Consider the following 13,507-nt stretch of genomic DNA (forward strand, 5'->3'; position numbering starts at 1 on the left):
TCAGCCATAGGTTCTATTATGTATGCCATGCTGTGTACCAGACCTGATGTAAACCTTGCCGTAAGTTTGGTAGGAAGGTACCAAAGTAATCCCGGCAAGGAACACTGGACAGCGGTCAAGAATATCCTGAAGTACCTGAAAAGGACTAAGGAAATGTTTCTCGTTTATGGAGGTGACGAAGAGCTCGTCGTAAAGGGTTACGTCGACGCTAGCTTCGACACAGATCTGGATGACTCTAAGTCACAAACCGGATACGTGTATATGTTGAATGGTGGAGCAGTGAGCTGGTGCAGCTGCAAACAGAGCGTCGTGGCGGGATCTACATGTGAAGCAGAGTACATGGCAGCCTCGGAGGCAGCACATGAAGCAATATGGGTGAAGGAGTTCATCACCGACCTAGGAGTCATACCCAATGCGTCGGGGCCAATCAAACTCTTTTGTGACAACACTGGAGCTATTGCACTTGCCAAGGAGCCCAGGTTTCACAAGAAGACAAGGCACATCAAGCGTCGCTTCAACTCCATTCGTGAAAATGTTCAAAATGGAGACATAGAGATTTGTAAAGTACATACGGACCTGAATGTAGCAGATCCGTTGACTAAACCTCTCCCTAGGGAAAAACATGATCAACACCAGAATTCCATGGGTGTTCGATTCATCACAATGTAACTAGATTATTGACTCTAGTGCAAGTGGGAGACTTTTGGAAATATGCCCTAGAGGCAATAATAAAAGCATTATTATTATATTTCTTTGTTCATGATAATTGTCTTTATTCATGCTATAACTGTATTATCCGGAAATCGTAATACACGTGTGAATACATAGACCATAATATGTCCCTGGTAAGCCTCTAGTTGACTAGCTCGTTGATCAACAGATAGTCATGATTTCCTGGCTATGGACATTGGATGTCATTGATAACGGGATCACATCATTAGGAGAATGATGTGATGGACAAGACCCAATCCTAAGCATAGCACAAAGATCGTGTAGTTCGTTTGCTAGAGCTTTTCCAATGTCAAGTATCTTTTCCTTTGACCATGAGATCGTGTAACTCCCGGATACCGTAGGAGTGCTTTGGGTGTATCAAACGTCACAACGTAACTGGGTGACTATAAAGGTGCATTACAGGTATCTCCGAAAGTGTCTGTTGGGTTGACACGGATCGAAACTGGGATTTGTCACTCCATATAACGGAGAGGTATCACTGGGCCCACTCGGTGATGCATCATCATTATGAGCTCAAGGTGACCAAGTGGTTGATCACGGGATCATGCATTACGGTACGAGTAAAGTGACTTGCCGGTAACGAGATTGAACAAGGTATTGGGATACCAACGATCGAGTCTCGGGCAAGTAACATACCGATTGACAAAGGGAATTGTATACGAGGTTGATTAATCCTCGACATCGTGGTTCATCCGATGAGATCATCGTGGAGCATGTGGGAGCCATCATGGGTATCCAGATCCCGCTGTTGGTTATTGACTGGAGAGTCGTCTCGGTCATGTCTGCTTGTCTCCCGAACCCGTAGGGTCTACACACTTAAGGTTCGGTGATGCTAGGGTTGTGAAGATATGTATATGCAGTAATCCGAATGTTGTTCGGAGTCCCGGATGAGATCCCGGACGTCACGAGGAGTTCCGGAATGGTCCGGAGGTAAAGAATTATATATAGGAAGTGCTGTTTCGGCCATCGGGACAAGTTTCGGGGTTATCGGTATTGTACCGGGACCACCGGAGGGGTCCCGGGGGCCCACCGGGTGGGGCCACCTGTCCCGGGGGGCCACATGGGCTGTAGGGGTGCGCCTTGGCCTATATGGGCCAAGGGCACCAGCCCTACTAGGCCCATGCGCCTAGGGTTTCCACCACGGAGGAGTCCAAGTGGTGGAAGGCACCCCGAGGTGCCTTTGGGGGGAGGGAAACCCTCCCCTGGCCGCCGCACCTAGGAGATTGGATCTCCTAGGCTGCGCACCACCCCCCCTTGGCCCTCCTATATATAGTGGGGGAGAGGAGGGATTTCATACCTCAGCCTTTGGTGCTTCCTCTCTCCCCGTTACGTCTCTCTCTCGTAGTATAGGCGAAGCCCTGCTACTGTGACGCCCTGCATCCACCACCACGCCGTCGTGCTGCTGGATCTTCATCAACCTCTCTTCCCCCCTTGCTGGATCAAGAAAGGAGGAGACGTCATCCGTTCCGTACGTGTGTTGAACGCGGAGGCATCGTCCGTTCGGTGCTAAGATCATCGGTGATTTGAATCACGTCGTGTTCGACTACATCATCCCCGTTCTTTGAACGCTTCCGCTCGCGATCTACAAGGTACGTAGATGCATCTAATCACTCGTTGCTAGATGAACTCATAGATGGATCTTGGTGAAACCGTAGGAAAATTTTTGTTTTCTGCAACGTTCCCCAACAACAGGGCCCCGGGTCTGGACGGTCTTCCAACTGAGTTCTATCAGAACTTCTGGGAGGTTATCAAATTGGACCATCAAAATTTGTTTGGCCACCTCCATGCTGGACCAGTAGAATTGTTTTGCCTAGACTTTGGTGAGATAATTTTATTACCTAAGGTTAATGAGGCAGTTAGGATACAACAATCAACAATATAGACCTATATGCCTTCTTAATGTTAGTCTTAAAATATTCGTGAAAGTTGCGATGATTAGGCTTAACTCGATGGCTGACCATGTGGTTCATGTTGTGAAACGTAGTAGAAAACAAAAAATAAACCGCACCTACGACCACCCAAGATCAATATGAAGAGATTAGGTGCGGAGAGATTTCAACTCATGGTAATAATTTATAAAGTGTGCAAGTGCGATGGTAATACCAGTTACCTTGTATTGTGCTCATAGCATTTGATATATGTGTTTTGTAGGCGGTTCTCCCTAAAGTTATGAAACTCCGCCACGCGGGATTGTATTTCATTCTAGGGTCCTACTTCTCCGTTGCCACAGAGTGGTCGTTTCCACATTTAAGGTCCTTGGACCGGAACCAAGCATGGATCAACGTTATCTCGTATTGTCTTCAGTCTTCTAGATATCTCCAGTTGTCACGTGAGAGGTCATAGATTTCCTAAACAATATGTGTTACCTGTGTAGGTTTTGAGATCATGTTGCCTGGGCCCTTAAATTGGACAACACGCACAGAGTTCACCACAGGATAACAAAAAACTAGATAGATCATACTACTACGAATGCAAATGACGACATATAGGATAGGCACAATTTAGTCTTACCATTTACCTACATCTCCCACACCTAGGGAATTACTCACACGTCACAAGAGGGGAATCAATCACAATGAAGATAAAACCCATGAAAACCATATCGATAATACCGGAAAGATCCACAATAAGATGAAATGGATAATTCAAATAGTCTTGATCTCCAAATGAGATTGAGTAAAGTTATGATTGTTCTCCCAATTGGAATTCCTCTTACAATAGTGAAAGGGGTGATGATGATGACAGAGATGAAAGAACCAAAGACTAAGAAGATCTTCGAAGGTTCTTCAAATCCTCCCTTCTTCTGTTCTAGGTGGTGTGGCGGCGGCTAGGGTTCTCTTCTTCCCCTCGGCCCATCATGAAAGTTGCATGTATAGATGTGGTGGAGCTGATGGCAGTCCATACGACCGCTCATAGCGCTTGCGGTCGTATGGAATGTCGTCTTTTACTCTGGTGCGCCTGTTGACTTGGGTTTCATCAGGAAAGTTGCTCCATTTGGCTTGATTTGCAGCAATCCTCCTTGGTTTCCTTCCATAACTGATATTTCCAGCCAAACATTGGGAAAGTGGGTTTTCTTTTCTTTCGAGGGATTAGCGTTAGAAATATCTGAAGAGTAATAAGAATTCCAGTTAAACCAAGCAAAAATCACTACTATAACATCACAAATTCTCGAGCCATCACGTAACAACCTTCGAATCGAGCTCCGACGGCAGGCGACCTCCAGCAGGCGGCGCATACTGTGGGGAACCTCAAGATGCCGCTGCGGCACCATCATACTCATTGCTGGGACACCATGGGAATAATCACGTCCTTACATGCGTCCCCGCTCGCGCCGTAGGTCTTCACCGAGGGAGTAGTGCCTCGGTTGCTGATATTACCAGGGTGAAACAGGGGATCATCGCCTTCGTAGCCGCGACGCCAGTGCCGAGCGGTAGGTATTTGGCAGATGGAGTAGAGAGGAGGGCATGAGAGGTTACTTGCAGTGCCAGATAGCTCACAGCCCTGCACCATCGCGCGTGATGGGTGTGTGTTGTGCTCTATCCGCTGCACAAGACGCATGTGTGATGGCGACGACGGAGGTGCAGCATGTGCTGCGCGGACAGTTGTGTGGGATTCTAACCTGGTAAAGGGAACGAGAGGGGGGAGAGACGAGCCAGTTGCTTCACTTGTTTTCTTTTACATAAGCCCTGCCATGGAGACTTGACCGTTCTAGTGACGTGGCACTGCCCAGTCAGTGGTCAATGTTGTCAAAACCGGTTGACCGACGTGAAACCAAGACCGAGTTAAGTTCTGAACCTTGAGGTTAGTTTGGAGCATAGTTTGACTGAGTTTGAAGTATAAGGTTGTAAATTAAACCATGTAGTTAATTCAGAATTGAAATGTGAAGCATAACTTACACGTTTCTATAAATGTGCAACTACATGAGTGAATTGCACTTCTCACTAAAATCCCATTTTGTTGCTTCTTGAAAATCTATGGAGACAAATGGCGCAAATGACACTTGACTTTTCACCAGGATGAAATTGCACAAGGCATATATTGATATATCCCATCCTCCCTCTCCTCCGCTGGCCACCAACGCCGCCGCATAACCAAAAAGTCAATCATCCCCCACCCAAGCCCCCGACTCGCCGGTCGCCGCCCGCAGGCCTCGCCATCGGCATGGACGAGGAGAGGACGGAGGCGTGGTGGGCCCGGCGCGCGTGGGCGCTGCTGTCGGCCGTCCGCGAGCGGGCGCCGCTGGTGCAGTGCATCACCAACCTCGTCTCCCTGGACATCGCCGCCAACGCCCTCACCGCCGCCGGCGCCTCCCCCGCCATGCTCCACTGCCTCCGCGAGATCCCCGACTTCACCCCGCGCTGCGACGCTGTCTACATCAACGTCGGAACGCTCTCCGAGGACTGGCTTCCCTCCATGCGCGCCGCCGCCTCAGCCGACCGCCCCTGGGTGCTCGACCCCGTCGCCGTCGCCGCCTCCGGCTTCCGGATGGAGGCCTGCCTCCAGCTCCTCGCGCTCCGCCCCGCCGTCGTCAGGGGGAACGCGTCCGAGATCCTCGCCCTCGCCTCCAGCTCAGACAGCTCCTCCTCCTCCTTCAAGGTACCTCAACTAAATCCAATGCTATTAGTAACTGATTGCTAATTTCCAATCCAATCCAATCCTAGGGTTGATTTGATCAGCACAAAATCTTAACTAAATCAGATGATAGATTGTGACACTGCAATGTTATAAACTTATTTGATCCACGTGCTCCTGGTACTGTTATTTTAAACTAAGATTGATCCTTCAGCTCATTTGGGGTCATTGTGGTTGTCATTCAAATTGACTTGCTGGAAACATATGCCGTCCATGTAATCTTGTGGTTAATTTCAGATTTAAAAGAAAAACCATAGCCCAGCTTTAAGTGAAAGCTAAAATAAGCAGTTCGGCACAGAACGTGTAAGGTTCAAACATGCTGAAGTTACCTTGTATCACAAGTGCAGAAAACAGAGAATGGCAATACTATGGAAGAACCACAAAGGAGAGGGACAACAAAGCGACTAATTGTCTTACTGTGTCCCTCCTCCCACTTGAGCACTTTCCCCACAGCGATGAGTAGTTTGAGAGGTAACACAGGCACCATGCCAATTCCATTAATAAGATGGGAAAGGGAAAACAATTTTATCCTGTCTGAAGAAATTTTAGACTGCTGGTCAAACGTCCCTTGCGTTAGTGAAGTTTTTTTTGCATGGATTCCAGGACGATTGCCTGATTGCCTTATCTCCCTCTTATTTGAAGATGAGCAACACGCATACCAAGCCTATTCCCGCCTACAGTATATATTCCATCTTGCCTCTAATGGCACTAATACTTGTGGCCAACTGCAGGGTGTTGACAGTTCACATGACTCAGGGGAGGCCCTGCAAGCCTCGAAAGCATTGGCACGGTCCAGCGGGGCCGTCGTCGCGGTATCTGGAGCAGTTGATTTCATCACGGATGGCGAGCAGGTTGTAGGCGCGAGCAACGGCGTGGCCCTGATGCAGAAGATCACGGCGACAGGGTGTGCCGTGACTGCTCTTATAGCGGCTTTTGTCGGGGCGGATCCCTCTGATGCTCTGGCTGCAACAGCGTGTGCTCTTGCCATCTTTGGGCTTGCCGGAGAGATTGGGATGGAGTCGGCTAAAGGGCCTGCCTCTCTCAGGATGCACCTCATCGATGCTCTCTACGGGCTCGACGAGCAGACAGTCACATCAGGGGTCAAAATTGCCCTAGTGCTGTAACACGTGTCTACCGTGGCTACTAGTGTTTAGGAAATATAATGTCTGGGGTGATCTGCAGGGTCCTGGAAAACCATGAAGCGTATCAGGTCGTATTGATTGTTGCCATCCATATTTACATGCCCCATGAATAAATTGCCTGGTGACCATCCATCCACATCCAGGCTGTACTAACTACCAAGTACATATTTGTGAATGCTGATGCCAAAAAGGTTTTGCACTGTTGTGTGACAGCACGGCTGTAGAAGCAAGGGTAAAGTCACTCTGGTCATTTGTTCAGAGTTTTGAAATAAATTGTAAAAGTAAATTCATCATCCAGATCAGTTGATCCAGCAGGCATATCTGCTATGTGAAACTGGAGATTGATCAAGAAGTCTCTTCAACATAAACTGTATTCGGATTTTGGTGCTCTTTGGCTGCAGCAGAGCGAGCTGAACGGCTGTCGCCACGGGGCTGGGGCCTGGGGGCATGTGCTTGTGCAGTGTGTATGCTCACATCCTCTGTTTTCTCATGACCTAGGGCCTCTCTATTCCTCAACTGAGATACATGTGTTGATTGGATCATGCTATGTAACAAAGCTGATCATGGAGATGTAATCAATCACATTGAACTCAAACGTGTTGGAATATTGACTTCTGGGTGAGAGAGTTGCAGGGGATTCATGGAATGCCAGGTGAGATATCTATTACTTCTATTACTAGTTCTCACTGTACATCTGTTACTTCTTCACCTAGTTATATCTGTTTTTGAGATCATTGTATGCAGTATTGCGTTGCTACCTGGCACTAGTGACATTCCAGTAGCTGAATTCAATTATCAGGGCCCTACTCTACTTTGTACCTTGTTGGTGACGTACACAAGTCAGCATGTCAAATTAAATACAAGCTCATAGTTCACAAATTGGTACCAACAAGGGTAAAAAATGCTGAATACCGCTGATGCTACAGTCTTCCCTTCACTTGAAGGAACAGATCCTTCATTTGATGATGGCGCTAAATGGCCCCATTCGGCTTCACATCTTGTTCATGTGTCTTTGTTAAGTCGCTCAGCATCTCCATCATCTGCATTATCAGCTCAGTCTCTAGTTGAAATGTCAGGAAAACTTCCATTATGAATCTGGAAGTAATATTCTGCCAAGGGATTAGCTATAATGGAAAAATACTCATGAGCAGTTGGTACCGTTTAGCTATGGCGGACTAGCAAACCAAACCTCTGTTCATTGTGACTCAGTTTACATTGTTTTGAGTAATGTTGATATGTGAAATTCAAGATGGCATTTTAGGGCTGAATTTTTTGGGAATTCAGAATTAGTATCTATTTGGCACTGCCAAAACACATGATATCTTAGGTTTTGGCACCGATAATATAGAACATAGTTATTTTAAATTATTGGGCCAACAATGTATATGGTGAATGCCGAGGCAAAACCTTTGCAGATTTTATTCAGTCACCCACGTTCTTTATTACGATCATATATGTCACACGGAGTATAAGCCACTCACTAGAACATTCTCAGTTACAAGCAATAGGAAAAGAAAAAGATGGTGTGTTGGTGGCTAGGTTAGAAAGAGATATGTCGACCCTCTTCAAAAGTAACATGTGATGATAGTTTGCATCTGTTCCGGCATTCCCATTCTGATCATTGTGGGATGAGCAAGCTCTAACCATTCATGTTCTTATTCACTGCAGGTCTGATAGTATATATGCATGTTTCGGTCTGCAATGATATCTGAGAAGAAATAACGCTGAAACTAACTGGTGCTTTGTAGCGTTAAACACTCCATTTTCATCTGCAACTCGGCACATCACCAAAATAGTACTCCCTCCATCCCATAATATAAGACATTATTACCTCATTTGATTTTCTCTGCTGCCATCACCTAGCAATCTTTTAGATGACATTATATAGACATTACATCGACTCGGAGGATCAGAAATGAACAGAATGCTGTCGACAGTCACATGAAGTAGTTGCCTCTGCTTGTCAGTTTCAAATTCAAATTTGGGTCTTTGTTTGGTCACAAGATCCATATGTCATATTAGTATGTACAATCTCATGTTGCTAACTGACTACTTCTTGTGCATTCTGTGACCCGTTCGTACTATAGTTCTATATGTTGCTCATGCTTTAGGTGTTCATCAAACTTGGAGTTAGAACATCAGCTTAATTGAACACATTGATATGAATTTATTTTCTGCCTACACAAAAAAAGACAAGTGTAATACATAATTCACATTACGTTTTGGTTCATCAAATTGATAACTACACACACTCGTACATTGTGAAAGGTTGTAAATTCGTTGGTTCTGACACATGTGCAAAGGTCATGTTCATTTTGTGTTGTTAGTGAAATATTTATTTCGTTTTCTTACCAGGAGTGTTATGTGAGAGAATTCCCTATTAGAGCCTTTTCAAAAATGCGCTTCCTTATTTGGCCAAAATACGAATTTCTTCCCATTGTGACACTACCTCCAAAATTGATGCCCGATTTGGCATCTCCGGCCAGTCCGTTGTCATGCTCTGTCGAAAGCCTGTAAGTTTTTTGTTGCTTGGACAAAACTATCCATAGTTATTATACGGAGCATCCAGTCCGTCAGTGTTTTTGCACTACTGTCCAGTTCAATTTGGCACTTTTGTCCAGCCCGTCAGTTCTTTTTGTCATCATGGAGCATCCGCAGAAAAACAAGGGCGGCTTGCTGGGCTGTGGGCTGTGGCATGTGTAGCGATATGGTCGTGAGCGATGACCTATATCGCGTCGCGGCCACACATGCATGGTGTGCCCATGTGCATTGGTGACCGGCATGTGCTCACGACATGCGTCCATCGTTTATGGATCGACCGCCTAGTAGGCGCCTCGAGAGTTACCTGACGGTGTCCATGAAGTACCGGTTCTCCGGCGACAGAGCGCGTGCACCTTGCTGGGGCTGCTAGGGCCAGGTCTTCATGGACAGCGTCTCATTGAACACCTGACATGCGCCTCTTCACTTTGACATCCACAACAGCTTTGCGTTGCGGGTCTTCGAGCAACGCATCGAGGCATGCCTCGACGTCGTCAAGCTCATCATGTCCAAAGAGTGAGGGAAGTTCTAAGAGAGATAAGAGAGAGTGTCCCGGCTAAGGGGCCACTTACCACGTCAACTCCTGGTGATCGGTCCGGTTGAGGACTCCTTGTCGGTTTCGTCCTGGCCGCATCGGACAGCCCATAGTGCATACAAGGAAGATTCAGAAGACATGCGTACATGATAAGACATTGGATTCGTGGAGGGATCTACCTCCTCATGTGTAGGCAACTAGGATCTTGTACCCTAGAACACCCAGTATCCTATATTAATCGACGGGCCATGCTGGTAGACACAATTTATGATATCTTGGTAGTTTATCTGTACTCTGTCCATAGTCCAACGGGAATAAACACATGCAGGACTTAGGGTATTATCCCTTCAGAAAGCTTGAACTTGGGTAAAATGTGTCTTTGTTACCGTCATTCCTAGATGCCTAGTTTAGGATCTCCTACCAGGAAGTCTGCCAGATCTAGCTCCGTCAATAAGTGTTTCATTTTAGGGATAATCATATATTTTAAAGTAGCACTCAACAACGAAATGGATGGAAACGTCAAATAGGGCATAAAAATTTGAGATTGTCTTAAATAGCAAAGAAAATATTGTTTAGGGTCCCACTAAGGAAATATATTTTTCAGAAGGGCCAAAGAAGGAATTCTCTCATCTCCTGCAGAGTTAGACCTTGCAAAAGAACCATCTTAGTCAATTTCTCCCCTTTCTATCGTCTCCTCCGCTCCCCTTCGCCGCCGCCGCCAACATAAATCTACAATTTATCTTGTTCCTGCAAGGGAGCAACAACCAAGATGCCGACGACCATGGCCAAGGCCGCAAGGGCAGGAGCGGCGCCTCTTCGCCATAACGGCAGCCTTCCGGAGGAGATTGTCGTCTGGGAGATCCTAGTTCGCCTCGACCCCAAATCCCTCCTCCATTGCCGCACCGTCCGTCGGACATGGCGCCATGCCACCTCCACCCGTGCCTTCCTGCTTGCCCACCATGCCCACCAGCCAGCCCTCCCCATCGCGTTAGAGGAAGAATACATCCTCACCGTTGACCGCCTTGCCGCCGCCCAGCTCCACACTGTCGCCCATCTTGACAAGGCCTTCAATCCAGAGGCTTCCTGCGATGGCCTTCTCATCCTCTCCAGGTGCAACAACATGACCGACACCATTGATTTCTCAGTTTGTAACCTAGCCACTCGTCAATTTGCTCCCCTTCAACAACTACATGAACTGGGCTTGCGGTTATTGGGGATGTACTCGCATGAACCTACTGGCGAGTATCGATTGCTACTTGAACGCCATAGCTACAATGAAACGCCTGAAGACCAACTTGGCTACTATGTCTTTGCGTTGGGCTCTCACCAGTCGCCGAATCGGGTGGCAGGAGTCAACATCACAATGCTTCAGTTTACCTCTCTTGGTATGCGATAGCCTGCATTGGTACCCAGTCTATTATGTGAGTGAAAGCAGCAACGTACGGCTTCAGAGTGAAAGCAAAGTGATAATAGTATTCGACCCCATAGCTGATTCATTCTGGCCAATGCGTGCTCCAATTGTTTCCACCAACTCATATGCCTTTGAGATGGATGGTACACTCGGCATATATAGCCATAACTATACCAAAACAACTATTGATATATGGGTATTGCAGAACTACAAAAGCGAGGTTTGGGACTTCAAGTATCGAATCAAATTGCCGGTTGCAGAAATACGGGGGAAGTTTGAGGCCTTTGATGACCATTGGAATGTGGAGGTTGTTTCAGCGGACGGTGACGTGCTCTTGCTAGTCAGTTCTGATCGGTGTCTGTCTCACGTTGACAATGATGGTAAGCTGATTGACAGTTTTGATCATGGTCGCAAATACTTCTTTTTGTCTAAATATCGGCTCAAGCAAAGTCTTGTCCAGCATACCTTCTTTCAGGCTTTAGAAAGTTCTGTTGTGAACACTTCACCATTCATCTGATGTCTATTGAGTGAGGTGGTGCTTCTTAGCAGCTTAACTGTTGTATCCTTATGAGCTGCAACATCTATGAATTGGATCAAGTATGAGCCTGATGGCATCTTCTTCATTTTGCATTGATGTATATAAATTGTGATCAGAAGCTCTATCTTTTGTGTGTTTATCTATGCTTTTCTTGGCACCCTGGAGGGTTGAAATGACTATTCTGTATGTTGATGCTATAATTTCTTAGTAATTTTGCTCTGTTTGTACATAATTGCCAACTGATCCGCCTCATGTGTCTATTTTCTTGGCTGATGGTTTGACTCTGCTTTATTTTAATTATCTTGTGATTTTCTTAGTATTCAATTGTTAGAAATTTTTATGGCTCATGTTCCTCTTCCTTGAGTCAAAGAGTTGACTTTACGTTCTTATGTAGTGGTTTTCTTGATAGTCTATATTGAGTGTGTTTCCGGTTTGTACCATCTGTTGTCGCTCATGATGAAACGAGATTTTTCTGTTTCTTGATGTGCAAGTTGCATCTAATTTTTAGAGCAGCTTGAGAACTACACATTAAAATAAATGGTTGCATAAGAGTAGTTGACACCATTTATCTATGGCGAACTAGCAAACCAAACCTCTGTTCACTATGACTCATTTTCCATTAATTTCACTGAATTTTGTGGAAGTCATAGCTAATATCTACTCGACAGTGCAAATATTCCGCAATATCTTAGGTTTTGGCACCGAAAATATAGAGCATAGTTATTCTAAATTATTGGGCCAACAATGTATACGATGAATGCCGAGACAAAGCCCTTGCAGATTTTATTCAGTCGCGCACATTCTTTATTAAGTTGGTAAATGTCTCACAAAATATAACCCACTCACTAGAACATTTCCGGTTGCAAGCAGCATGAAAAGGAAAAGGGTTGGTGTGCTAGCGGCTAGGTTAGAAAGACCTGCGTCTGTTCCAGCGTCTTGCAACATTAACTTGTGATGATAGTTTGCATCTGTTCCAGCGTTTCCACTTCCGGACATTGTTGGATGTCCGTGCTTTAACCGTTCATGTTATTATTCATTGCAGGTTTGATAGTTTGCATGTTTCTGTCCATAATACCAAATGTTATCTGACAAAAGAACACTGAAACTGGTGCTTTGTAGCGTTAAACCTTTCCATTTGCAAACCAGCACATCACCAAAGTACGATCACCTGGTTTCCTCTATTGCCATCACCTAGCAATCTTTTAGATGGCATTATATAGGTATTAGGTCGACTCTCAAGCATTGGAAGTTTGAGTTTCCAAGCCATAGAATGGGAGCGCTGTCGATGGTCACACGAAGCAGTTGCCTCTGCTTATCAGTTTCAGTTTCAAATTTTGGTGTTCGTTTGGTCACAAGATACATACCTTATATTAGGGCAACTCCAACGTGGTTCGTCAAATCGCCCACAAATGTCTGAACTGGATAGTTTAGACACTTTATGCCATGCAATGCGAGTTGTGAAATTTGTCCGGACCAATTCGGATATTCAGAATCCCCAAAGTAGTACCAAATGGGGGAGGGGATATAAGAGAGTCCAGGCGTCTGCCTAACCCACTATTAGTTGGACCACATCTCCTCCTAGCACATGTGTCTCACTCATCTTTTTCCCTCTCGGTCCGTCCACTGTGAGTCATACCCACTGTCCGGATTTGATGAGTATGGGTGGATGGTCAACGCACTGCCCGTTGTATACAGACACGTCTAGTCGTGTCGGTGGACATTTTGTGTCATCTGTTTGGTGATCCCTCTTAGAGTTCCCCTTAGGGCATCTCTAGCAGATCCCCTATATATTAAAAGTGCAAAAAGTGCTTCTCATAGTACTTTACTATTTTTTTTAAATAAAAGTCACTGCTTCGCAGCAGGCAGATCTCCTATGTATTTGAGTCCACCAGTCGCTGCCCGCACGGTGGGAAGGAGGAACACTAGCGAACGCCGCTCACCGCACCACCCGAGGCCTCCGCCTCGGTATCCAGAACCCT

The 13,507-nt window shown here is 46.0% G+C and overlaps 1 protein-coding gene and 1 non-coding gene across 2 annotated transcripts; both read left to right on the plus strand.

Annotated features, from left to right (window-relative positions):
- Window positions 1–4,780: 4,780 nt before the first annotated feature.
- LOC125545947 (hydroxyethylthiazole kinase) lies at window positions 4,781–6,659 on the plus strand. The gene is made up of 2 exons (XM_048710004.2): window positions 4,781–5,328; window positions 6,096–6,659. Exons 1-2 carry the CDS (start codon window positions 4,894–4,896, stop codon window positions 6,486–6,488), a joined length of 828 nt encoding a protein of 275 aa, XP_048565961.2. The 5' UTR covers window positions 4,781–4,893; the 3' UTR covers window positions 6,489–6,659.
- Window positions 6,660–7,020: 361 nt separating this feature from the next.
- LOC125547191 (putative F-box protein At1g30920) lies at window positions 7,021–11,535 on the plus strand. Its single transcript, XR_015598952.1, has 2 exons — window positions 7,021–7,158; window positions 8,175–11,535. It is a non-coding gene; the product is annotated as a putative F-box protein At1g30920 (transcript).
- The last annotated feature ends 1,972 nt before the right edge of the window (window positions 11,536–13,507 follow it).

Source organism: Triticum urartu, chromosome 3A, assembly GCF_056163025.1.
Source record: "Triticum urartu cultivar PI428250 chromosome 3A, HENAU_Tu73, whole genome shotgun sequence".
Taxonomy (NCBI): domain Eukaryota; kingdom Viridiplantae; phylum Streptophyta; class Magnoliopsida; order Poales; family Poaceae; genus Triticum; species Triticum urartu.

Coding starts and splice junctions, on each gene's coding strand:
- LOC125545947 (XM_048710004.2), top strand. CDS start 4,894: ATGGACGAGGAGAGGACGGAGGCGTGGTGGGCCCGGCGCGCGTGGGCG. Junction 5,329..6,095: donor GCTCCTCCTCCTCCTTCAAG/GTACCTCAACTA, acceptor GGCCAACTGCAG/GGTGTTGACAGTTCACATGA.